Source organism: Cricetulus griseus (genome assembly GCF_003668045.3).
Source record: "Cricetulus griseus strain 17A/GY chromosome 1 unlocalized genomic scaffold, alternate assembly CriGri-PICRH-1.0 chr1_1, whole genome shotgun sequence".
Classification (NCBI taxonomy): domain Eukaryota; kingdom Metazoa; phylum Chordata; class Mammalia; order Rodentia; family Cricetidae; genus Cricetulus; species Cricetulus griseus.
In genome coordinates this window covers 200,668,662-200,693,927 of record NW_023276807.1, presented here as the reverse complement: position 1 = coordinate 200,693,927, position 25,266 = coordinate 200,668,662, and the positions used below count along the sequence as shown (strand labels likewise).

Here is a 25,266-nt window from a genome sequence, read left to right as displayed (position 1 = left end):
ATAGAAATGCTGTAATGTAAAAGGTAACCTTTATCAGTGCCAAGTTACTCTGTGTGTGTGTGTGTGTGTGTGTGTGTGTGTGTGTGTGTGTGTATGAGAGAGAGAGAGAGAGAGAGAGAGAGAGAGAGAGAGAGAGAGAGAGCACTGTGTACATGAAGAGGCTAAAGTTTGACCTTGGATTGTTACTCAGATGACATCTATTTTTACATTAATTAATATATTTATAGAGTGTGCCATGGCCCTGATGTGGAGGTCAGAGAGTAGCTTGCAGGAGTTGGCTTCTCTCCTTCTATCATGGATTGTCAGGCTTAGCAGCAAGATCATTTACCTGGTGACCCATTTCTGAGGTCTCATGTCACATTCCTGATGGAAAAAACTGGACACAGTGGCCTGCACTTATAATACCAGTGCTGGGGAGGCATAGACAAGCAGATCCCCAGGAATTGATGGATAACCAGCTTAGCCTACCGGAGAGTTTCAGGCTGAGAGATCTTGTCTCAAAAACCCATGTGGGCAGTGCCTGAGGAATGATGCCCAAGGTTTTCCAATGGCCTACACTCACGCACATGTGCATGGGTACATGTGTGTCCATGGAGTGCATGCTCAAGCGTGTGGGTGTAGAGGGTGAAGTTGACATGGAATGTCTTCCGTGGCTCTCCTCTTTGTTGAGGCAGGGTATATCACTGAACCTGGAGCTCACCAATTCAGCTAAGCAACATCTAAACAACACCTCCAGCCCAGAAGAGCCAGAAATTACTAGAGTTATTTGGTTGTGGTGGTTTCATTACAAGTTTTGACAACTGTTAACTTTGTTAGTTAACTTTGCTATCCAAGGTCACTACTGCGTGACTAGAAAATTGAACTACAATTCCCAGAGTGCCGCTCTAATCTCTCGGGGAATGCTGGGAAGTGTGGCAGAGTATGGGTTTTGGCCAATTATAATTACTGTCGCAGGAGTAGTGATTAAGTTATGTTTCCCAGAGTGCAGCTTTAGAAGGATTCTGGGAGGAGTGGCAGAAGCATTAGGGAAGGGAAACGAGAAACCATTTGAACTTGCACATTCGGCGTTTCCTGGGGTTTGCAGACTGTTGGGGCATAGGAGGCACCCCGAAAAGAATTCAGAGTGAGTACAGTGAACCAAAACCCGTTCTAAGTGCAACCAGGATGTAGTAAGGAGTCATAATCAAACTGGCAGACGCCCTCGGCTACGGCGTTTGAGTTTCAAGTGTTTCTAATCTCGAGAAACCGGACCGTTTTGCACTCAACATTGAGTACTCCAGATTATATTCTGAAACGTTTCTTGGAGAGCTATTTAAACGTGGATCTTTCGGATTTCTCAGCTTTTCTCTTAATCTTTGAAGTGGTGGTGGGATCTTTTAGAAATAAACCATAAAGCTTTTCATATAATCAAGACCGTGAAGTCTGCATCACGGTGGCTTCGCATCCTTCCCAGCCAGGTCGAAGTTCACAGTGGCATGGATATTCCCAGGACTCTCCCAAACACAAGGAGCAATGCATCTGCAGGGTGAGGGCACCCGTGAAGATTCGGGATGGACTCTTTGTTAGGCTTTATGCCTTATAAGTCATTCCTTTTGGAAAGGCGAGCAAGATTAGAAGTGTGCGTGTGTGTGTGTGACAGAAGCTGTTAGTTCATAAGGATCCTGTCATGTCATTTGTTAGTTTTAGGGCAAAACAGTGTTAACCTTTCATCTCATCTATGTAATTCTTTGTACACAACACACACACCACGAGGGGGCGCAGCGCTCTGTGACAAATTCCTGAGTATTCAGGCCATTATAATCTGCAGCTGGCTAAAATTAATTTAGTAACAGAAATTGAGCAAGACACCAGGCAGCCATATAGTGGGCCATGCGGACTAGGGAGTAGCTACAGCCACAACAGAGTAGCTTTTGCATTTCCCAGGATCTATGAACCTCATCAGAGGAATTCCAATAGCCCAGAAATAATTTTCAGCTATTATTCCAGGAGCTACTATTTTTGTTATACATTATTGTTTCTTAAGAAGAATATGTGAATGTGCCTAAATTTTTAAAGGGCATCGTGTCTCAATGCCTATAATCCCTCCTGCTGAGGCAAAATGGTCGATGCCATGAGTCTGAGGCCAGCCTGGGCTACAGAGTGAGACCTTGTCTCAAGAATAAATAAATAAATGAAATTTAAAATCATTAAAAATAAATAAATTTAAGTCAGGGCTGGGAAGATGGCTCAGCGGGTAAAGTGCTTGCTGACTTTGATTCCCCAAGACCCATGTAAAGCTGGGTGCAAAAACACGAATCTGTAACTCAAGCACACCTACAAGGAAAGGAGAGTCAGGGGAGGCTCCCTGGGTGCTTACAGGCTAACTAGGCTGGCGTACACGGGACGAACAACAGAAACAGCCTGGCACAAAATAAGGTGGGGGTGAAGACCACCACCTGAGGTTGTCCTCCAATCTGTACACATGTTCTGTGGCACATGTGTGTACCTGCACACACACACACACACACACACACACACACACACACACACACATCATATATACACAAATGTAAGTGTGAAAATCAACAGTTTAATTGCATGTACCTTTCTCAACCCTCATCATCTTCTCTTTCTCCTAAACTAGCCACTGTCTATAATTTGGTCTGTAGACTTCTAGTCATTTGAAAAATATAAATGCCTAATCATAATCCTAGCATTCAGTAGGTGGATGGGTGAATTCAAGACCAGCCTGGGTTATGAGAACCTCTCAAAAAAAAAAAAAAAAAAACAAACAACAAATAATCAAACAAGTCCACACAACCCCAGATGAGTGAAGTATTATACATTTGTAATCACATCACTGTAGAGCCAGATGCAGGAGGATTGCCATGAGTTCAAAGGCCAACCTGGGCTACATAGCAATTTCCTGGCCCATCGAAGCTAAGATTCAATCTCAAAATGACAACAACACAAAAAACCATTTTATGTATACTGGAATGTTTATCTGTTCTCTTCATTGTAAATAAATTAGGTCATGGTAATCAACCAAATATTACTTGTCTTTTCCACTTGTCTAGCTGAAGATATACTAGGCAAATAAAGCTTGGTATGGTGACTTATGTGTGTTATCTCAGTACCTGCGGGGGACTGATATAGGATGATTGCCTCTGGTTCAAAGCCAGCCTATGCTATGATGTTTCCAGGTCAGACTCATCTTAAAAAGTTATCAACATCGTAAATTGATAAAATACATATTTGTAGTATACAATGCAATATTTCAATGTTTGCGTGTCCTATTAAATAAACCAAGCTAATATATCTATCACCTCACATATTTATATAGTTATTCATTGTGGTGAGGGCATTTAAGATCTAGAGGTTTTCAAGTGTCTTTCAAATATATATGGTGACCATCACTACTATGGATTTGCAGAACTTGCATATCCTGTCCAGTTGAAACTGTATACCCTTTGGCCAGCATCTCCCCATTGCCTCCTGGGCTTTTCTCACTTAATAAAATATTATGAATACTCTTTGCTGTTACTACACACATCATTCTCTATTTAGAAGTTACTTACTATTCTATTTCATCATACTTTTGAGAGGTTGCTGAGGTCAAACCTTGGGCCTCATGCATATTAGGGAAGTAGTCTACAACTGAGCTACATCCCGGGACCATATTATAATTTAAACTTTTTATTATTACTGTGTGCATATGATGCATGTGCCTGCAAATGCAAACACACCATAGTATGCATATGGAGGCCAGTGGACAACTTTGGGGAGTCAGTTTTCTCCTTCCACCATGGGTGGAAGTGCTTTTAGTGGTTGAGCCATCTTTCGGGGTCCCATTATCATAATTTTAAAAGTTTTTATTTATCTTATGTTCATTCATATGTTTTTATACCGTGTGTGTGTGTGTGTGTGTGTGTGTGTGTGTGTGTGTGTGTGTGTGTGTGCGCGCGCGCCTGTGGAGGCCAGAAGAGGTAACTGGATCCCATGGGACTGGAGTTACAGGCAGTTGTGAGCTGCCCTGTGGGTGCTGGGAACTGAAGAGATCCTCCAAAAGGGCAGCCATTGACTTTAAATGCTGAGTCATCTCTAGCCCCTATACTCTTTATTAACATTCTTAAACATAGTCTTTCCTCCCTGGGATAGATTCTTAGATGTAGACTTTTTAGGTAAAAGAAGATTATTTAGCGGAGGACATGAGGGAGCAGAAAGGTTGAGTTCGGGGAAGAATAGAAGATAACAAGAATGGAGATACCATAATAGAAGGAGACATTTTAGGTTTACAGAGAAATCAGGCACTAGGGAAATGTCTGGAGATCAACAAAGATGACACCAGCTAACAATCTAAGCAACAGAGGAGAGGCTATCTTAAATCCCCCCACATAATGAGATTGATGACTGACTTATATGCCACCCGATAGCCCTCATCCAGCAGTTGATGGAAGTAGAAGCAGACACCCACAACTAATCACTGAACTGAACTGGAATCCAGTTGCAGAGAAGGACGAGTGAAGAGCAAAGGGGTCCAGACCAGGCTGGTGAAACCCACAGAAACAGCTGACCTGAACATCGGGGAACTCTTGCTCCCCAGACTGATAGCTGGGATACCAGCATGGGACTGATCCAGATCCCAGGAACATGGGTTTCAGGAGGAGACCTTGGAAATCTACGGGACCTCCTGTAGTAGTTCAGTACTTATCCCTAGCATAGGTGTGGACTTTGGGAGCCCATTCCACATAGAGGGATACTCCCTGAGCCAAGACACATGGGGGTGGGCCTAGGCCCTATCCCAAAGGATATGATAGACTCTGATGACACCCTATGGAAGGCCTCACCATCCAGGGGGAGCAGAAAGGATATGTGATAGGTAGGGTTTTAGTTGGGGGGTGGTAGGGGAGGAGGGGAGGAAGAGGGACCTAGGATTGACATGTAAAACAATCTTGTTTCTAATTCAAATAAAAGCTCCAAAACTACACAGAGAAACCCTGTCTCAAAAAAAAAAAAAATCTGAAAAAAAAGGTTATTTAACACATTAATAGTTATTCCTAAATTAACTTTAAAATGTTGGAGCAATGTACATTTCTGAGTTATATATGAGCTAGAAAAGTTGGCCTTAAACACATACCTTTAGATTACTAAAATTTCACCTTTGTCACCATTTCAGGGTGCTTTTTAACCCACGTGGTAATACTGCCTTCTGTGAAGGTGATTCATACTGTACGATTTTTTGTTTCTTAAGTGACCTTGAGTAACGTCAGTACCTAATATTTCATTGACTCTAATTCACTGAAACTATTTTAGCCTCACCAGAGTCATAGATGGAAACCAAAAATATTCAAGGATTAGTCATCAGTGACTCATAATTGTGCAATCAAGAAGCAGGCCTGATGCTAAACATTTCTCAGCAGGCTGGTATCAAAGCTTGCTTCCCTTGGGCACAGTTAAAAGGTGGTTGGTTATTTAACTGTGTGGTCTTACTTTCCCAATGGAATTTCTTGACATTTTTACTACTAATATGAAAGGTACCTTGCATAGGGAAGACAATACATACTGATACACAATTTAAAAAGAAACTTTGGGCTGGAAGTGTAGCTCAGTGGTTGAGTGCTTGCTTGGGATGTGGATGGGTAGCGTTCAGATGTGTGAGGCTCTGGATCAAACACCATTCCAAAAATGTGCTTTTAAGAGACAGAATATACTACAAAAATAGAAATTGACTTGGATTCCTGTGAATTTGCAAAGCTACCTATTGAAATATTTTCCTAGTGGCCCTGATTTTAATTTTTAACCTACAGGATTGTCTCCTACTTTATTCTCTAAGTGTAGTTGGGTTGTTTGTTTTTTTTTGTTTGTTTGTTTTTCTTTTTGGTTTTTAGAGACAGGGTTTCCCTGTGTAATAGTCCTGGCTGTCCTGGAACTCACTTTGTAGACCAGGTTGGCCTTGAACTCAGACTCACACAGATCTGCCTGCCTCTGCCTCTCAAGTGCCGGGATTAAAGGTGTGTGTGCTCCATCATGCCCAGCCTGAGATGTTGGATTTTTAAAATTTTTTATTACATCTTAAATTTATATATTTTGTGCATATATGTGTATGCCCTGGTGCATTTGCGGAGACCAAAGGCCAACTTGTGGGAACTGGCTTTTCCTTCCACCATGTGGGTCCTGGGACCTGAACCCAGGCATGGCCCTACCTAGGAACAAGGAAGGGGAGAGAGATGGTTGACTTTTCAGCCACCTCCCAGCAACAGCTCCACAGTATGAAGGAGAAAACACATCATTTATGTTAATTAGCTGATTCTCATAACTTACTAGCTTAGCAGAACAGGTTTCAATCTTGTATATTAGAAAATAAACAATGGGAATTTGAAATCCCATAGCTAAGTGCAGTGAAGGCCTGGGGTGGCATTGCACATCTAAAATCTCAGCGCTTAGGAGGTCGAGGCAGGCAGATCTCTGTGAGTCTGAGGCCAGCCAAGGCTACATAGTGAGGCTCTATCTTAAAAAACAAAAAAACAACAGACAAACAAAACAAAAACAGTGTCAAAGCCTGTTCACATGAGTCTTGGGGATTTTTGTTGTTGTTGTTTGTTTTTACCTGATATTGCAAAGTGATTGTGGCCTGGCTTAAACTATAACTCTCTTGTTGATTTATTATTTGAAAGTGCATACTGTGACCCTAAAAATAAAACAAACCTCCATTTTCTCTAGGAGCCCAACAATGTCTCTGTATTGTGGAACAATTTGCAGGAGGAAATCTTTTTGGTGCTATAGGCTGCTGTCAACTTATGTCACTAAGGCACGGTGAGTTCTGACCAACCTGATTATTTTGGGCCTATTAAATACTAAACTCTAAACTCCTAAAAATCTTATATTAAGATTTAAGTGTGTGAGACAAAAATGACATATAATAATATCCACTGTAAATTATTTACAGTTGAAAGCCATTTAATAATAAATTTCCCATATTGAAAATGTTCTTGGCTGTAAGTTCTACTCAAACAAGACCTTGTCCTTTTGGCCAAGAGTGGTGATGCACACCTGAAATCCCAGCATGTAGATGGTGGAGTCAGAAGGACCAGAAATTCAAGATCCTCCTCATCCATACAGAGAATTTGAGGTCAGCCCACATTACATGAAACACTCTCTCTCAAAAACAAGAGGAAGGGGCTGGAGAGATGGCTCAGAAGTTAAGAGCAACTTAGCAATTGACTCAGTAGTCAATTCCCAGCAACCACATGGTGGCTCACAACCATCCCTTATAAGATCTGGTGCCTTCTTCTGGTGTGCAGATATACATGGAAGCAGAATGTTGTATACATAATAAATAAATAAGTTCTTTAAAAAAGAAAACAAGAGGAAGAGGAGAAGAGAAAAAGGAGGAGGAGGAGGAGAAGAAGAAAAAGGAGAACTTTTGTCTTTTTTATTGTTGTTACTGTTTTGTTTTGAGACAGGGTGCCTTGAACTGAACTCAGGTCCTCTGAAGAACAGCCAGTGCTCTTAACTACAGAGCCATCTCTTTAGTCCTCCATCTTATTTTTTTGAGATGGGTTCTCTCACTGAACCTAGAGAGATTACTGATTGACTAGCCAGCAAACTCTAGAGATCCTCTTGTCTCTCCCTCCCTGGCTCTGGGATTATAGAGCCCTGGCTAGCTTTTCAGTGTGTTACAGATCCAAACTCCGGTCTTTATGTTGGCATAGCAAGCACTTTAGTGACTGGGTCATCTCTACTCCCCTATTGGTTTTTTGAGGCAGCATCTTAGTCCAGGATGGCTTTGACCAGTTGTTCTTTTGCTCCAGCCTCCCAAGTGCTGAGACTGCCTGTGTGTATCAACATACCCAGTGAAGACATTTACTTTCCTTTGTGGTATCTTGTTGTCTGAAACAGTGCTTCCCACATAACAGGCACTGAAATATTGTTAGATTGAATGCACAGAAAGGGAGATGTTAAAGTAGACCTGTTTGGTGTGATTTTTAACAAACATAGTTAAACTATATTGAATAGTATATTTTTGCTTCCTGAAACAGCAAGGATAACTCCAAGATCCTCCTTCTCTCAAAAGAGCTATACTTCAGTGGAAGGTAGAACAGGGAGAAGGAAAAAAAAAAAGGCTAGAGCAAAGGCTCAGCAGTTAAGAGCATCTGCTGCTTCTGCAGAAAGCCCAGATTTGGTTCCAGCATCTGCATGGCAGCTCACAACAATCTTTTAACTCCAGTTCCAAGGATTCTACAACCTCTTCTGAGAGGCCCCTTCCAGAGGCACCAGACATACACACACACATGCATGCAAACACACATTCACATAAATAAAAATAGATAAATCTTTAAAGAAATAATAACAACAACAAAAGACTACAAATGGCCAGGCAACACGCCTTTAATCCTAGCACTTGGGAGGCAGAGGCAGGCGGATCTCTCTAGGACATCCTGGTCTACAGATCCTGGTCTACCCTATTCCAGGGATAGCCAGGGCTACACGGAGAAACCTGGTCTTGAAATATAAAACAAACAAACAAAGGCAACAAATGAGTAGTTATGATTGGTTCTATTATTCTATGTATGCCTATGTTTCTTTCAATGTATAGTGATACACAATACTATTTAGATAATATCAAAATTCCAAACAGAATTTTTCTCTGATTAGTGGGATAATCGATTTTTTGATAAAAATTAATTGGGGCTAGGGAGATGACTCAGCAGTTAAGAGCACTGGCTGTTCTTCCAGAGGACCCAGGTTCAATTCCCAGCACCAACATGGCAGCTCATACCTGTCTGTAACTCCTGTTCCAGGGCTTCTGACAACTGCCCCCCCCAGACAAGCATGCAGGTAAAACACCAATTAGCATAAATAAAGATAAATTACAATTAGCTTGGTAGTGAGGGCTCATGCTTTTAATGCCAGTACTCAGGAGGCAGAGGCAGGTGGATCTCTGTGAGTTTGAGGCCAGTCTGGTCTATAGAACTAGTCTGTGACAGCCAAGTATACACAAAGAAACCCTGTCTATAAAAACCAAAGTGTGAAAGTGTGTGTGTGTGTGTGTGTGTGTGTGTGTGTGTGTGTGTGTGTGTAAAATTATATTTTCTTATTTTTCAATAATGGCTATTTTTTTATTCTTTTAAGAAAAATCAGCAGGGTGGTGGTGGCTCACACCTGTAATCCCAGCACTCAGGAGACAGAGGCCAAAAGATCTCTGTGATTTTGAGGCTAGCCTGGTCTACAGAGCAAGTTTCAGGACAGCTAGAACTGTTACACAGAGAAACCCTGTCTCGGCAAAAAAAAAAAAAAGATAAAGCTTAAAATAACTACTTTCAGCCTTGGCAGTCAGTACAATGACTTCCATGGTATTATAATGAAAGGGAGAAACTGAGTTCTTTACTGAGTGTAAAGAGTGTCCAAACTTTGGATCTCACCCGGTCTATTGAGGCCATTGGTTGAAGACCTCCACATCAGTGTTTTGCTTTTAAGGCTCATTGGGACAATGCAAAGGCTGCCCCACTCTCTTTGTCCTACTGTCTTTGAAGGCAGCAGTGTTTCCATTGTTTGTATTTGGTAACTCTGGAGTGGCCCTTGTCTCTCCTTTCACATACATTTGCTCTTTACCCTGGAGACTACAGTCACCTCAAATAAGTTTAAAAACATCACAAGTCTTAAAAGTTCGGGCTTCTTTTGTCTCCATTTCTAAAGAGCTCTTTGTAACTCCTCAACAGATAAGGCTCCTAACATGGCTACTGTGGTGTTTGTTCTGCTGTGTGTTTTCATGCAGTGACAACTCTGCTTTTACACATGTTCCTATATCTTACAGGAAACACCTGTAAAACATTTCCCACTTACTTGTCAAAATATGGCATATAATTGAGAGTCTGTTTTAGGGCTTAACTTTTTGGTCCTTTTGTATGGGTATCAAACCCAGGGCCTTTCATATGCCAGACAAGCACCCTAACACTGAAATACAACCCTAGTTTGGTTTTAGGGTTTTAACAGGCAAAACTGGTTAATAATTAAGCCCCAAGATGGTGCTCATTTAGTCACCACTGAATCTTTTAAGATTTTTATTTTATTATGTATACAGTGTTCTGCCTGCATGTATGCCTGCAGGCCAGAAGAGGGCACCAGATCCCAGATTTCATTGTAGATGGTTGTGATCCACCATGTGGTTACTGGGAATTGAACTCGGGACCTCTGGAAGAACAGCCAGTGCTTTTAACCTGTAAGCCATCTCTCCAGCTCCACCATTGAATCTTTTTTTTGGGGGGGGGGGTTGGTTTGGTTTTTTGTTTGTTTGTTTTTTTAAGATAGGGTTTCTCTGTGTAGCTTTGGAGTCTGTCCTGGAACTCACTCTGTAGACCAGAATAACCTCAAACTCACAGAGATCCACCTGCCTCTGCCTCCCAAGTGCTGAGATTAAGGGCATGCTCTACCACCACCCAGCTTCCACACTAAATCTTAAAGACTCTGATTCAATTTGTAAAGCTTATGGACAGACTCCAGCCACACTAAATGAAGGCACTAGGAAAGTCTAGAACTTACTTTATTATTGTCTCTTTTTGAGAAACCAGTATGTTTTCCTTTTTTTTTAAAACAGGATCTTTCTACATAACCCTCATTGCCCTGGAACTCACAGAGATCCACCACCTCTGTCTCCTGAGTGCTGGGATTAAAGGCATGTGCCAACTCGATGCCCAGTCCAGTAAATTTTCTTAATCTACATTTCTTTTTTTTTGGCTACTGAAAATATTATAATTATGAATATGTCAATAGGTCAAAATGGGCTTTACCAGTGGACCACACTTACGGAGCCAAAGGAATTCATGTCTGAAACACGTGTGCACTACTGATGGTCACATATGTGCCTTATCTTCCCTAGATTGCATGAGAATTCCTAAAGGTGCAGTGTTTGCTGTCTTCACATTACAGCCTGTTCCCACCTGTGGGTCTTCTGTGCTGATATTTTTTTTTACCATACTCCCTTTCCTTTCAGTCCTCTGCCTGCAAATCCTTCCCTCACTGTGTAACACTGGCAAAGCTCCTAAAGATTTGATTCAGTATTTATTGCCCTTGAAGTTCAAGTCATTTTCATATACTAGTGACTAAGATGGAAAGCCAAGAGTAGGAGACCCTGTCCTTAAAGAAACCAGTCTTTCTGGAGAGATGGACAATGAACAAAAGTTGCAGTGGCTCACAGAGGGATGGATGGGAGCAGCCAGATGAAGACCGGAGTGCACAGTTGCTTGTAGCCACCTCAACTTCAGAGCAAACTGGGATGAAAATAAGTGAATGGAGCTTGGCATGATGGCACAGACCTGTAATTGCAGCTACTCTAGAAGCTAAGGCAGCAGGGTTATATTCAAGGCTTTGCTAGATGGACTACAGAGTGAGTTCAAGACCAACCAGGGCAACTTAGTGATAAAAGGTGAGAAGAGAATTGAGCATATAGCTCAATGTTGGAGAACTTGCCTAGCATGTTCATGTCCCTGGGTTCAGGTTCCAGTAGTGACATACATACATACATACATACATACATACATACATACATACATACATACATACACACAGTACAGGAAAGTTAAGAATTCCCCCAAATGAATGACAGACAACCGAGTGTGGTTTATTTATGTTTGCTTGTTCATCTAACTTGGGCTGTGTCAGTATATGTCACAGCATGTATTCGGAGGTCAGCATAACTTGAAGGAGTTGTCTCTCCTTCCACCATGTGGGTTCTGGAGATTGAAGTCAGGTTGTCAGGTTTGGTCATTTCACTAGCCTAAGTATGGTCTTTCTATGGCTTGTTTCCCAAATACAGGTATTTATTTGAGTTGAAGGAAGACGATGAGGCCTGCAGGAAAGCTCTGCAGACTGGAGTGTTTTACCTCTTTCATGATCTGGCTCCTTTGCTACAGGCATCAGGACATCGATACCTGGTCCCCCGGCTTAGCCGAGCAGGTGAGGTCAGAGTGGGATAGACAAGGCTTTGACCACTAGGTGAAATTCAGGGTACACTGAAGCTCAAAAAAATATCCTTGTATTTAAATGAGTACAGATTTTTCAAATAGCTCTTGAAACTCAAGCTTTTGGAAAGAAGTTTCTGTCCCGCCTGGTCCCACAGCCGTTTAGTCCAAATAAACACACAGAGGCTTATATTAATTATAAACTGTTTGACTGAAGGCTCAGGCTTCTTATTGGATAGCTCTCTCAATTATTAACCTATTTCTACTGATCTGTATATTTTCATGTGGTCTTGGCTTACCAGAGATGCCGGGGCCCCTTTCCTCTTCGGCAGCTACATGTCATCTCCTTGACTCTGCCTCCTACCTTTCTCTATACCTGTTTGGATTTCCCACCTGGCTAAATCCTGCCTGTCCATTTGGCTGAAACAGCTTTGTTTCCAATAAGAGAAACATATATTCACAGCGTACAGAAGGATATCCCCCATCACAAGCTCACATAACTGTTTCTACTAATTAATAACTCATTGTATGAACTTGAATTCCTAGTTATTCTTGGTGGGAGGTCCATGTAGCTGCTGTTCAAATAGGATGGGCCACTGCCCGTTTTGTAAATGAAATTGTAACATGGCCACATTCATTCTTTGACATACTGTGTCCAGTTGCTTTTATGCTACAATGGCAATTGAGTAGTACAGCAGACTATATTATAAACTATAAAATATTTATCTCTTTACAAAGAAGGTTATTCACCCTTGCCTAGGGCTAGTGACTTCTAGACTCTGGAACTGCGGTTTACATAGTTCAAGATTTGCATCCTAGGGGCTAGAAAGATGGCTCAGCGGTGAGGGGTACTAACTGCTCTCCCAAAGGACCTGGGTTCAAATCTCAGCACCCACATGGCAGCTAACAACTGTCTGTAACTCCAAGATTTGACACTCTCACCAGACATACTGGCAGGCAAAACACCAATGCACATAAAATAAAAATAAATAAAATTTAAAAATATTTGCATCCTAACTTGATTTTTGATTAGGTCAAAATCGAATAAAATTTATTTTGAGACCTTTAGTACATGCAACTAGATATGTACACCTCTGGATTTTGGAATTTTGTTTTGGGGATTCAAGTGTGGATTGAACATATTTTTTTAAAATTCTGAGTGCAGAGGATGTGACTCGGTGGTAGAATACATGACCAACATATGTGAGTACCACAACCAAGGCAATTTACAGAGGAAGAGTGTATTTCAGGCTCACCATTTGAGAGGGATGAGAGCATCATGGCAGGTAGGCATGGCACTGGAACTGTAAGTAGCTGAGAGCTTACATCTTGAAACCAGGAGGCAGAGAACACACTGGAAGCAGCATGGGCTTTTACCCCCTCCCCTTCAGTAGCACACCTCCTCCAACAAGGCCACATCTCCTAATCCTTCCAAAGTAGTTCTACCAACTAGGAACCAAGTATCAAACATAGGAGCCTACAGGGCCATTCTTATTCAGACCTCCACAATGAGGTTCCTAGATTCAGTCCCAGTAGCAGGGGAAAAAAAGTCCTGCAGCCAATAAAATAAAAGTCTATGATATACTAAGCACAGTCAGGTGTTCATTCTTTTCATTATTCCCTAAACAACAGTGTAAAACAATCATGTATATAGTTGCATTGTTATTTGATACTTTATGCAACCAAGAGCTATTGAAAATAGTAGCAAACACTACCTTATTTTATATAAGAGATTTGAGCATGCACCAATTTTGGTATGTAAGAAGTATTCTGTAACAGAGCCCAGCCGATCGTGAGGTAGTAACTATGTGCTCTAAGTAGAAGTACTTCCTCAGGGCCTCACATGGCTGTGGTGATGTGACTGAAGTCTGTGTCTCATTTTTTCTCCCCCTCTTCTTTTTTTTTCTTTCTTAGAGTTGGAAGGGCTCCTGGGTAAGTTTGGACAGGATTCCCAAAGAATAGAAGATTCAGTGCTGATTGGATGCTCCAACCAGCAGGAAGCATGGTTTGCTTTGGATCTAGGTCTGAATAGCGCAGCCTCCAAACACGGTGCGTACCCCTTTTCTTAATAGATACCTCCTGCCGCTCTCAGTCTTAAGGGTTTTGCATGATACCATTTCAAAGAAAATTTTACACATATAAAAACATTATCAGTTTTTCTCTTTAAATAAGGATATAAAACCCTATTACCCACTATCATCACTGAAAAGAGTAAGAAAGGACTATCAAGCTTTAGATAGCCTGGAACTTGCTATGTAGCCTAGGCTGGCCTCAGATTCAGACCTTCTGCCCCAGCCTCCTGCTGGGGTAACAGGTGTGCCCTACCCCACCTGGCTGAAAATCAAGGTGTAATGATTTTTGTCCAAGTGATGGGAACCCATTTACACATTTTATATCTTAACTATTTAATAAGTATTTTAAAATTCATGTCTTTAAAACTTGGTATAGCAGCATATAATCCCAGTGCTTGGGGGCAGCTGAGACCAAAGAATTTTAAGTTCTAGGACAGCTTGGCCTACATAGTGAGTTTTTGAGTGGAGAGAAGGGGAGCTCTAAAACAAAACAAAACAAAACAAACCAGCAAAGGCTTGGCATCATGGTACATGCTTGTAATCCCTGCACTTGAGTTAAAGATCATCCTTATCTATATAGAGTGTGAGGCCAGCCTGGCTACACAGCATTCTGTCTCAAAAAAACAAACATAATTATGGTATCATTTTTCATAAGGTGTTTCCATGGAGTAGCTCTGGGTCCTCCACCCCACACTTTAGAGACGGTTTGGATCCTCCCATGCTCTTCCTCTCTCTTCAGGGTCTGGTGTGTAAGTGTAATGGTCGTCGGATGAACTTAGACATCCACTTTATGCTTTCCAGGGATTGGTATTGCTGCTCTAAAACAGATCTTGTGAAATACTGTGCGCTACCATTTTCCAAAAAACCTAAGAATCACTTGGTACCTGTTTAATTTTTTTTAATCTTCCAAAATTCATGTTTGGGAACCCAGAGCAGCTATCCCATGGTAACACACAGCCTTGTGTATGAGCAGGCATACACATTCTCTCTCTCTCTCTCTCTCTCTCTCTCTCTCTCTCTCCCTCCCCCTCCCTCTCCTTCTCCCTCCCTCCCCTTCTCCTTCTCCCTCTCTCTCCAGATAGAAGCTTGAAAACCTATGTAATTTCCCAGATCCCTAGGTGAGTCCTGTAGGCAAGTTTGGGAAGCAGAGCTCTGACGGGATGGGCTTCGAAGGCAAAGCTGGACATGTTTAATCATGTTCTCTTTTCTAATTTCCTAGTTTCCTTGCCAAAATCTGAAATGGAAGCAGAGCTTGGAGGCTCTTTCATCAAGCTGAGGCAGGCTCTTTTTCAGCTGAACTCCATGGATTCCTCCTTGCTGTTCACGGTAGTTCTGGTTTCTCAGCTCCATAGGAAGTAGAGCAAAGCTGTGTCTACCAGCAAATACACATGGGTACCCGATCCTGGGTGACACACAGATTCTCAAAGATCACAGACCTTCCTATACATTGACAGAGGACAGTGTACTGTGAAAGATGATTCACTGTTCCTTGCCTTGCTTTTAGCAGAGCGGTTGTGAAGATTTGCCTCCTAAGAGCATGGCAACAGGATCTGTATATTTTGATGGATATTAATTATTATTTATTGATATATATGTTTCTACAGATTTTCTTCATAAATGCTTTTTAAAAATTTTGTTTTTAAGTGAATGTGCATGTATGCCTGAGAGTAGGTCTTTGCAGAGGCCAGAAGGGGCACCAGGTCCCCTGGAGCTGAAGTTATGAGTTGTTGTGAACGGCCAGTTACAGGTCATTGGTGCTGGGAACTGAACTCTGGTCCTCTGCAAGAGCAGTATGTACCCTTAACCACTAGGCCATCTCTCCAGCCCAACATCATAAATACTTTTTAACTCTATAGCATGATGTACATCATGTTTTTTTTTTATACGAGAAATAATTTTACATTGCTTTAATAACTTGTTCTCATAGCTTTAGATTTCACTTGTTAATTTTTATTGTTGGCTTTTCAATTTTCATTTCTTGAAACAGGGTCTTATCTACCCCAGACTCACTCGCTATATAGCTGAGGATGGCCTTGAACTTGTGGTCCTTCTGCCTCCATTTCTGAATTAACAGGATTATAAGTATGCCCTTGTATGCCTGGTTTATGTGGTACTAGGGTTGAACTCAGAGTTGCCTACATGTTAGACGTACGGATTACCTTTCCTGCTGCTGTGATAACAAACGCTGACAAATACAACTCAGGAGAGAAAGGCTCATTATGGCTCACCGTCCCAGCAGGCAGTCCTTCATGGTAGGGACGTCACATTATATCCACAGTCAGGAGGCTGAGAGTGATGAAGGATCATCCTGGCTTCTCCTTTATATTCCATCCAGGACCCCAGCCCATGAAATGGTGCTAGATACAATTAAGGGTGTGTCTTCTCACCTCAGTGAACCTGTCTAGATAATCTTTCCCAGACATGCTCAGAGATTTATTTCCATGAGGATTCTAAATCCTGTCAAGTTGAGAACAGTTATCATACTGGTTTGTTATTGTTGTTGCTTTAGTTTTAAAGATCTCAAGTAGCCCAACTTTGCCTTCAACTTACTATATAGCTGAGGATGGCCTTGAACTCCTGGTCCTCTGGTCTCCATTCCCCCAGTGCTGGGATTATAGGCATCTACACAGGCACCACAACACTGTCTGCTGTGCTGCTTTATTGTCTGTTCTAAATTAAGGAGACCCTCCTGAGCCTTTTTTATATGGAAAAGGAAAATCACAACTTGAGTTGGGGAAACAGTGGGTGAAAGCACCTGCTGCCCAAACCTGACCGGAGTTCCATCCTGGGAACCCATGTAAAAGCCAGATGCTTCTGTGTGCCACTGGAATCCCAATACTCCTTATAGCAAGATCTCAAGCAGAGTCAGGAGAATGACTCAGGGGCCACTGGACTGGAGTACACTGTGCAGAAAAGCCAATGAGACCTTCTTCAAGGTGGAAGGCAAGAACTGGTTCCTCAAGTTGTCCTCTGACCTACATTCACACACACACACACACACACACACACACACACACACACACACACACGTTTTCAAAAAAAAATCATAACTTCATTGAGGAGGAATAAGTATGAAAGAAATGTTTAAATATAATAGAAATTAAAAATGTTTTCTTTTTAAGCTGGGTCACAATTTATGGTTATATTATATTGCTGTATATTTTTATGTTTGAAGCAATTCCTAGTACATTTCAAAAATACCTTTTAGGCTGGGGATATGGTGCAATGGAATATTACTTCCTAGTGTATGTGAAACTGTAGATTCCCAGCACTGCAAAAAAAAATTTTTTTTAAAGATTTTATTTATTTATCATGTATACAACATTTTGCTTCCATGTATGCCTGCACACCAGAAGAGGGCACTAGATCTCATTGCAGATGGTTGTGAGCCACCATGTGGTTGCTGGGAATTGAACTCGGGACCTCTGGAAGAACAGTCGGTGCTCTTAACCTCTGAGCCATCTCTCCAGCCCCCCCCCAAAAAAATTTTTAAGTACATAAAATATGAGTTCTTTTAGATTTTTGATGCTAGGAAAATATATTTAGGTCATTTCTTTATTTTACAGTTTAAAGCCACTTGGAATAGGTGAGCTAGGACCAGTGAGATAGATGGCTCAGCAGGTAAAGGTACTCGCCATACAAGCCTGGTGACCTGGAATGATCCCTGTAAAGGTGGAAGGGGAGAACCAACCCCACCAAGTTCTCCTCTGACCCATTCATGCACCATGACACATGTACCCTCCCCCGACACACACACACACACTGTTAATAATACAATTAAACAACTTTCTTGAAATGTGAGCAAGCCGGGCGTTGTTGGCGCACACCTTTAATCCCAGCACTCGGGAGGCAGAGGCAGGCGGATCTCTGTGAGTTCGAGGCCAGCCTGGTCTCCAGAGCCAGTGCCAGGACAGGCTCCAAAGCTACACAGAGAAACCCTGTCTCAAAAAACCAAAAAAAAAAAAAAAAAAAAAAAGAAAAAAGAAAAAGAAATAAGTGAGCTACAAAAAGATTCCCCCATGAATTGGTCTAGACACCTTTCACTAAAGCCGGACCCTCCTTTGTGTCTCTAGGCTCAGGCTCTTCTCCGCTGGCACGATGGTCACCAGTTCTGCAGCAAAAGTGGGCAGCCCACTAAGAAGAACATGGCCGGCAGCAAGCGAGTGTGTCCTTCCAGTAACATCATCTACTATCCACAGGTGGGCGCGATGGGGTGGGATGTAACCTGTGATTCCAGTACTTGGGAGGTAAAGGCAGCCTAGGCTACCTGAGGTACTTTCACAAAAAAACAAAGTAAGGGGCTGGAGAGAGAGCTCAGCAGTTAAGAGCACTGGCTGCTCTTCCAGAAGATCAAGGTTTGATTCCCAGCACTCACGTGGCAGCTGGCAAACCTCTATAACCCCAGTCCCAGGGGATCCAACACCCTCTTCTGGCCTCCTTGGACACTGGGTATGTGTCTGGCGCACATACCTACATACAGGCCAAACATTCATACAGATAAATAAAAGTAAACAGCCAGGCATTGTGGTCAGCACTTGAGAGGCAGAAGTGGGCAGCTCTCTGTGAGTGTGAGCCCAACCTGGTCTCCATAGTGAGTTCCAGGACAGCCAGGACTATGTAGAGATACCCTGTCTTGAAAATAAATAAATAAATAAATAAATAAATAAATAAATAAATTTATCTCAAAACTATTTCTCTTTGTTTTTTGAAAAAGGGCCTCTCTGTGTAGCCCCAGCTCTCCTAGAATTTGCTATGTAAATTGAAAAGAGAAGAAAAAGAGAATTGAGGCAGTATTCTAAGAAGGCTGCTACCACTCTGTCACGGGGAAGGGAGCCTGTGTGCTCAGAAGGCTTCCATGATAACCTGTTCCTTTTGCCTTCTATACCCTCAAATGCCAGCATCTCAATTTCCATTGTTCTTTCCTAGATGGCCCCTGTGGTGATCACACTGGTGACAGATGGGGCCCGGTGCCTACTTGCCCGCCAGAGCTCCTTTCCCAAGGGACTGTATTCTGCCCTGGCAGGCTTCTGTGATATAGGTAAGGAGTTTAGGGGAGGAGCTGCAGGTGAGAGTGGAAAAGAAAACAATTTGCCCTGTTGCCATCCATGCTTCTAGTCACAAATATTCATCCTTATGTCAAGGAAACTGTCCTGGAATTGTATATAATTTTCCCACAAAACAGGAGGCAACATTTGGAACACGCAGCATAGCTGGAAGAATGATACAGTGATGCAACCACCGCCTCATTCTATCATCCTTATTACACTCTTCCCACACACGCATCTGCCCATTTGTCTGCCCGGCCACCAGCCCATCTTATTTCTGATGTACAAAATACATCAGAAAATACATCAGAAAGTTGGCACACAATGCTCCTAACCAGAATTCCATGCTTACTTACATTTCCTTATACTGTTATCTCTTTTAGTTTACTGAGTAGAGTCTCAGGATGGTGAGACGGGACACTCATACAGCTGAGGGCAGCAGGAACCTCCCTCATTGCTACACCCCCCCCCCTGCATTATAACCAACCCACTAGATGAGCACTTACCGTACTCAGGGGCTTATTCCTGTGCTGGGAACTGCGACTAGGGAGCCTCGCAAGAGCACCACATTCAGACTCCTTTCACACAATAGATAACATAGAGTTTTCCTGCTCCAGGGCTGTCCGGAATTAATCTGAGTGCTTTCAGGTGAAAGTGTGGAAGAGGCCGTCCGGCGAGAGGTTGCAGAAGAGGTGGGCCTGGAAGTGGAAAGCCTACAGTACTCTTCGTCCCAGCACTGGCCCTTTCCCAATAGCTCGCTTATGATTGCTTGTCATGCAACGGTGAAAGCAGGGCAGACAGAGGTAAATCCTCAACTTTCCCTTCATCAGCCAGAGAGCACTTTCTGAGCACGAGTCTTAAGGAATACTGACTGTCTGGGTCATAGGTCCGTATAGAAGACAATCAGTATCCTGAGGAGTTTGCACTTGAGAATGGAAACAAACAATCATCATTCTCCCTTGTATGTATCTCAGTTATGGAACAGCTTCCCTTTGAGCTGCCTTGTTGAAGTATAATTAACATAGAGTCTACCGATAGACTGGAGGTGTGGCTCAGTTGGTAGAGTGTAAGCCTAATGCACACAGAGTCGTGGGTTCAGTCCTCAGCACCATATAAACCCAAATTAGTAATACCTGCTTATAATCCCAACACTTAGGAGGTGGAAGCAGGATGATCAGAAGTTTGAGGTTAGCCTAGACTATATGAAATCCTGTTTGTTTTTTTAAAAGAAATGTCTCCGGATGTCTGTAGACTTCTAATGCATCTAACTTGCTGGGTTTGAAGATAAGCATGTATTAGGAGCCATCAGTCAAACATCATTATAGGTGCCATGCATAAACTTACCCCTCCTTTTCTGTCCCCCTGCTTTTCCTCTGTGCTAAGAGCAATTCATATAAACCTTATTTTAATGTATTCAACAGAATATTGCTAACTGTTGGTATTGTACAGGCCTCCAGAACTTATTATATATAAGTGAGACTTTATATCCTTTGATCACTGCTTCCCTGTTTCCCCCTCCTTCCAGGCCTTGGGAACAACTCTATGCTTTGCTTCTGCACGTTTGACCATTTTAGTGTCTCCATGCAGCTGAGACCATGCGGAATTTGCATCAGGCTTACTCCACTTAGCATGTCTTCCAGGCCCATCATCGTATTATAAATGTAGGATCTCCTTCATTTAAAAAACTCAGTAATGCCAGCCAGGGTGACAAATGCCTGTTTCCTCAGTACTTGGGAAGATCCGAGAGTTCAAGGCCAGCTTTGGTTGGCATAGCAAGTTGAAGGCAATGTAGGACTACATTAGACACTCTCAAAAAAAATAAAATAAAATAAAAAAACCCTCAATACTAGTTCATGATATGTATTTGTCACACTTTCTTTAATGACAGACATCTAGACTGTTTACATCACATTTGTGAGTCATGTCACCGTAACAACGGGATGTAAAGGTACCTTTGAGCCCCCTGATTTCAGTTCACTTGGATATATGGTCAGATGAGATTGCTGGATCAAGTGATAGTTCTACTTTTTAAATTTTTATTTTGAGATAGGATTTCACTCTGTTTTCTTGGCTGACCTAGAATTTACTATGTAGATCAGGCCAGCCTCAAACTCACAGAGACCCACCTGTCTGCCTCCCCAATGCTGGGATTAAACGCCAGAACCACCTTTTTATTTTATTTTATTTTTTATAGAATTTCCATAGTTTTCTATAGTGGTTGCACCAATTCACATTTCTGCCAATAGTTTATAGTGGCCCTCCATTTCCATATCCTTGCCAACATTTGTTGTCCATTTGTTCATTTTTGAGACAGGGTCTTACTATATGTAGCTCAGGCTGACCTTCAATTTACTGTGTCACTCTGGCTAGACTCAAACTTAGGGTCTTCCTGTTTCAACTTCCCAGGTGCTGGGATTACAAGTGTGTGCCATCATGCCAAGCTTCTTTGTTTTTTTTTATAGTAACCATCTGACTTAGCTACTTTTCTATTGCTAAGAAATACCAAGGCAACTTGTCAAACAAAGCACTCAACTGGGTCTTGCTTAACAGTTCCAGAGGGTGGGTCCATGACCAATCATGGGAGAAAGCATGGCAGCAGACAGCAGGCATGGTGCCAGAGAAGTAGCTGAGGGATTCCATCTGCTCTGCAAGCAGGAGGGAGGGAGAGAGAAAGAGAGAGAGAGAGAGAGAGAGAGAGAGAGAGAGAGAGAGAGAGAGAGAGAGAGAGAACTAAGAATGGCATAGGCCTTTGAAATGTCAAAGCCCATCCCCATTGACACACTTCCTCTAAGAAGGACATGCCTCCTAACCCTTTCCAAACAGTTCCACCAGCTGGGGACCAATCATTCAAACATATGAGCCTATTGAGGCCATTCTCATTCAAACCCCCACACCATCTTAGGAGGTATGCAGTGGTCGCTCATTGTGGCTTTGTTCTGCATTTCTCTGATTAGTGACACTCTGTATTTTTTTCACATATTTGTTGGCCATATGTATTTCTTCTCCTCATCCTGTCTACTTTAGCTTTTCCTGCCTTTGCTTTTAATATCACATCTAAAAAAGTCAATGCCCAGTCCAGTATCACGAAACATAGTGGTTTCTTCTAAGAGGTTTATGTGAGGTCCTAAATGTGCATTTAATTTTTAACCTATTTTGTGTCTTTTTTTGGCCTAAAGAGTTCAGTTTCAATCTTTGGCATGTGTAGCCAGTGTGCCAACATCATTTATGTTGTGATTTTTCACCTTTAGCTTTTAGCAGAACCTATTGTTTTCTTTTGTTTTGTTTTCCAAGACAGGGCTTTTCTGTATAACAGCTCTTGCTGTCCTGGAACTCCCTCTGTAGACCAGGCTGGTCTCAAACTCATAGAGATCTGCCTGCCTCTGCCTTCCCTAGTGCTGGGATCAAAGACATGTGCCACCACCACCCAACTTAATGGTACCTTTTATAGAGACAGAATACACACACCTCACTTAACAATTTGGTGATTGGTCTTATAACTGCTCATGGAATTCAGGATGTTGGGGACTAATGCCATAAAACTATAGGGTCTTCTGGTAGAAAGGGACTTTGGTGTCTTCCCTAAATCCACCTTGCTTGTCTGTAGCATGTCTGACAGATGGAAGTCACCCAAGGCCCTGCCTACCAGTTTGCCTATTCTGACCTCTGGTTTTTATGGGCTCGCTAATCTGCTTCTACTTCCTGGGACAGTCTGTGTTTACTTTGCTTCTTGCTTTAGGTCATCATTAACCTTTATCCTTTAGAGACAGCAACATTTGTATAAATGTATTTGTGTGTATTTATGTGAAAAACAGAGGCAGGCTGTGGGAGCCCATTTTCTCCTTTCATTGTGTGAGTCCTAGGGGCCAACCTCAGGTTGTCAGGCTTGGCAGCAAGCACCTTTACCTGCTGAGCCATCATGCTGACCCTGCAGCTGCTCTTTAATTGAAATAGTTATACAATTAATTATAACTCACCACTCAATATTTTAGTATCTATACTTTGGGATTTTATGTGTCTGTACACTGGGACTGAAACCAGGATAAGCAAATGCTATTAGCCTTGTATGAATAGGATTTTTTTTTCCGAGACAGGGTTTCTCTGTGGCTTTGGAGCCTATCCTGGCACTCGCTCTTGTAGACCAGGCTGGTCTCGAACTCACAGAGATCCACCCGCCTCTGCCTCCCAAGTGCTGGGATTAAAGGTGTGCACCATCAACGCCCAACGCCCGGCCGAATAGGATTTTTTTTAATTTACCTTTTTTTTAAAAAAAGAACTATGTAAAAATACATTTAATTCTCTGTTGTTTTACCAGACAATATGGAGAACTGATTTTAACCTAGCCCATCAATGCCAAGTGTTATCATTTAAGAAAACATAGTTTTATATGAGTTTCTCACTTTAGGCCTAGTATTTTAAATTTTACAGTTCCTAATTTTGCACCTCCCCTCCCCCCATTGTCTTTCAGATCCAGGTGAATCAGAAAGAACTAGAAGCAGCTGCCTGGTTCAGTCTCGATGAGGTGGCCACAGCCCTGTTGAGAAAGGGCTCCTTTCTTCAGCAGCAGAGTGATGCTCTCCCATTGTTGTTGCCTCCCAAGTTAGCTATTGCCCACCACATGATTAAAAAGTGGGTGGAAAGGCAGACCTGTGCTTCCCTGGCTGCTTAGCTCAAATCAGGCCATCAAGATCCCTCCCGGGCACTGCTGAAGGGCATGCCAGAGATCTACTGCAAGAGGATGTGGCCTCTTGGCAGAGGCAGAGCCTCCTAAGGAAGAGAGACGCTCTGAGATGATCCCATTGCCAAAAGAGGTTCCTACTAACAGACAACCAAAAATGTCAGTGAAACCAGGATAGGGCAGCCTGTACCGGTGCTTGTCCCAGCTGCTTTAGAGGCAAGAACAACAGCTCTAAGGAGCAGAGTTGATTGAGGAGATAGATGCTAATGATGAAAAGCCGAGGGAAGGGTGTTGATTCATTTGGATGTGGGCCATTTTCTCCAAGGGCTGTAGGAGCAAACATCTTCTGTCACATGGCTTGTGGATGTTGCATTCACAGGAACTGCCAAGTGTGCCTGGGGTAATTTATCTTAGTATCTAAACTATTAACAAATCTCAACTCACATTTGAGTTGCTTCTGTGCTCACAGAAAAATAGCCTAGCACAATGTTTCTGAATTTGTGTGTAGGTACACTCCTGTTTAAATTTGTTATTACGAGTGTTTGCCTGCATGTATGTCTTTACACAACATGCATGCCTAGTTCCTGAGGAGGCCAGAAGAGGGTGTCGCATCCCCTGGAACTGGAGTTACCGACTGTGGCGAGCTGCCATGTGAGTGCTGGGACTCAAACTTGGGTCTTCTGGATGACAGCCTCTGAGCCACCTCTGAAAGACTGTGCTGTTGTTCCGGCTCTTTCACTTGCTCAGTTTGTGACCCAGGGAAGACTAAACATAAAACAGTACTGGAGTCTGCACTCCCAGAGAACGCTGCTTCAATTAAGGAAATGGTGAAGCTAAGCAAACACTACGACCACCATCCCCACCCACAGGTGCTAGAGACTGAACTCGGGACCTCACACAACCTCTGCAAGCCTGTCACTGAGCTGTCCCCCAGCCTCTGTGTCCTCGGTATCTTGCCATTGTAAGAGAAGATTCGCTGAAGGAAATAAATTTTCATGTCTTTATTTAGACTTACTTTTTTTTTTTTTCTGTTCTATGGCTCAAATTTTAGAAAATGAGAATGGGGTGGGATGGGAAAGACCTTTGTGTGTGACAGTAAAATGTTTAAGTCTGGATCCCCAGGACACAACTGAGGAAATGTGCAGAAGAAACTATCAGAGGGACAGTTGGAAAGGTGACTGGCGCAAGTCCTAGCTTCAGATAACCACACTAACTGATGCCCAAAAGACAAAAGACCCTGCAACCCTAGGCTAACCCACACATTGCAGAAGCCTTTATCTAATTATTCTTTGTCAATAAAAAATCAGGAGTCAGAAAGATAAGGCAAGATAAGAACCTAAATGATCAGAGAAGTGGTAAAGAAGCCACCAGTGACTTCTCTCCATTCCTCCATCTAAAAGGCCAAGATTCTCTCTCAGCCCCGCCTTACTTCTTCCTGTCTCCTATTGACTCAGTTCTCCAAAACCTCTATGGTTAATTTTCGTTAACTAGTGGCTAGCTCCACCCTCTGACTCAGAGCAAACTTAATTGTCAGAATT

The 25,266-nt window shown here is 42.4% G+C and overlaps 1 protein-coding gene across 3 annotated transcripts; it reads left to right on the top strand.

Moving 5' to 3' along the window:
- Window positions 1-994: 994 nt before the first annotated feature.
- Nudt13 (nudix hydrolase 13) lies at window positions 995-24,738 on the top strand. Of its 3 annotated transcripts, XM_027387593.2 has the most exons (9): window positions 995-1,123; window positions 6,700-6,792; window positions 11,792-11,931; window positions 13,851-13,985; window positions 15,228-15,334; window positions 18,082-18,207; window positions 18,935-19,046; window positions 19,702-19,856; window positions 23,519-24,738. In XM_027387593.2, exons 2-9 carry the CDS (start codon window positions 6,710-6,712, stop codon window positions 23,717-23,719), a joined length of 1,059 nt encoding a protein of 352 aa, XP_027243394.1. In that variant the 5' UTR covers window positions 995-1,123; window positions 6,700-6,709; the 3' UTR covers window positions 23,720-24,738. The 3 variants fall into 3 exon arrangements, with proteins under 3 accessions (XP_027243394.1, XP_027243395.1, XP_027243393.1); XM_027387592.2 differs by lacking the exons at window positions 995-1,123; window positions 6,700-6,792; window positions 11,792-11,931; window positions 13,851-13,985 and adding an exon at window positions 14,014-15,126; XM_027387594.2 differs by lacking the exons at window positions 995-1,123; window positions 6,700-6,792; window positions 11,792-11,931; window positions 15,228-15,334 and having other exon boundaries at window positions 13,854-13,985.
- The last annotated feature ends 528 nt before the right edge of the window (window positions 24,739-25,266 follow it).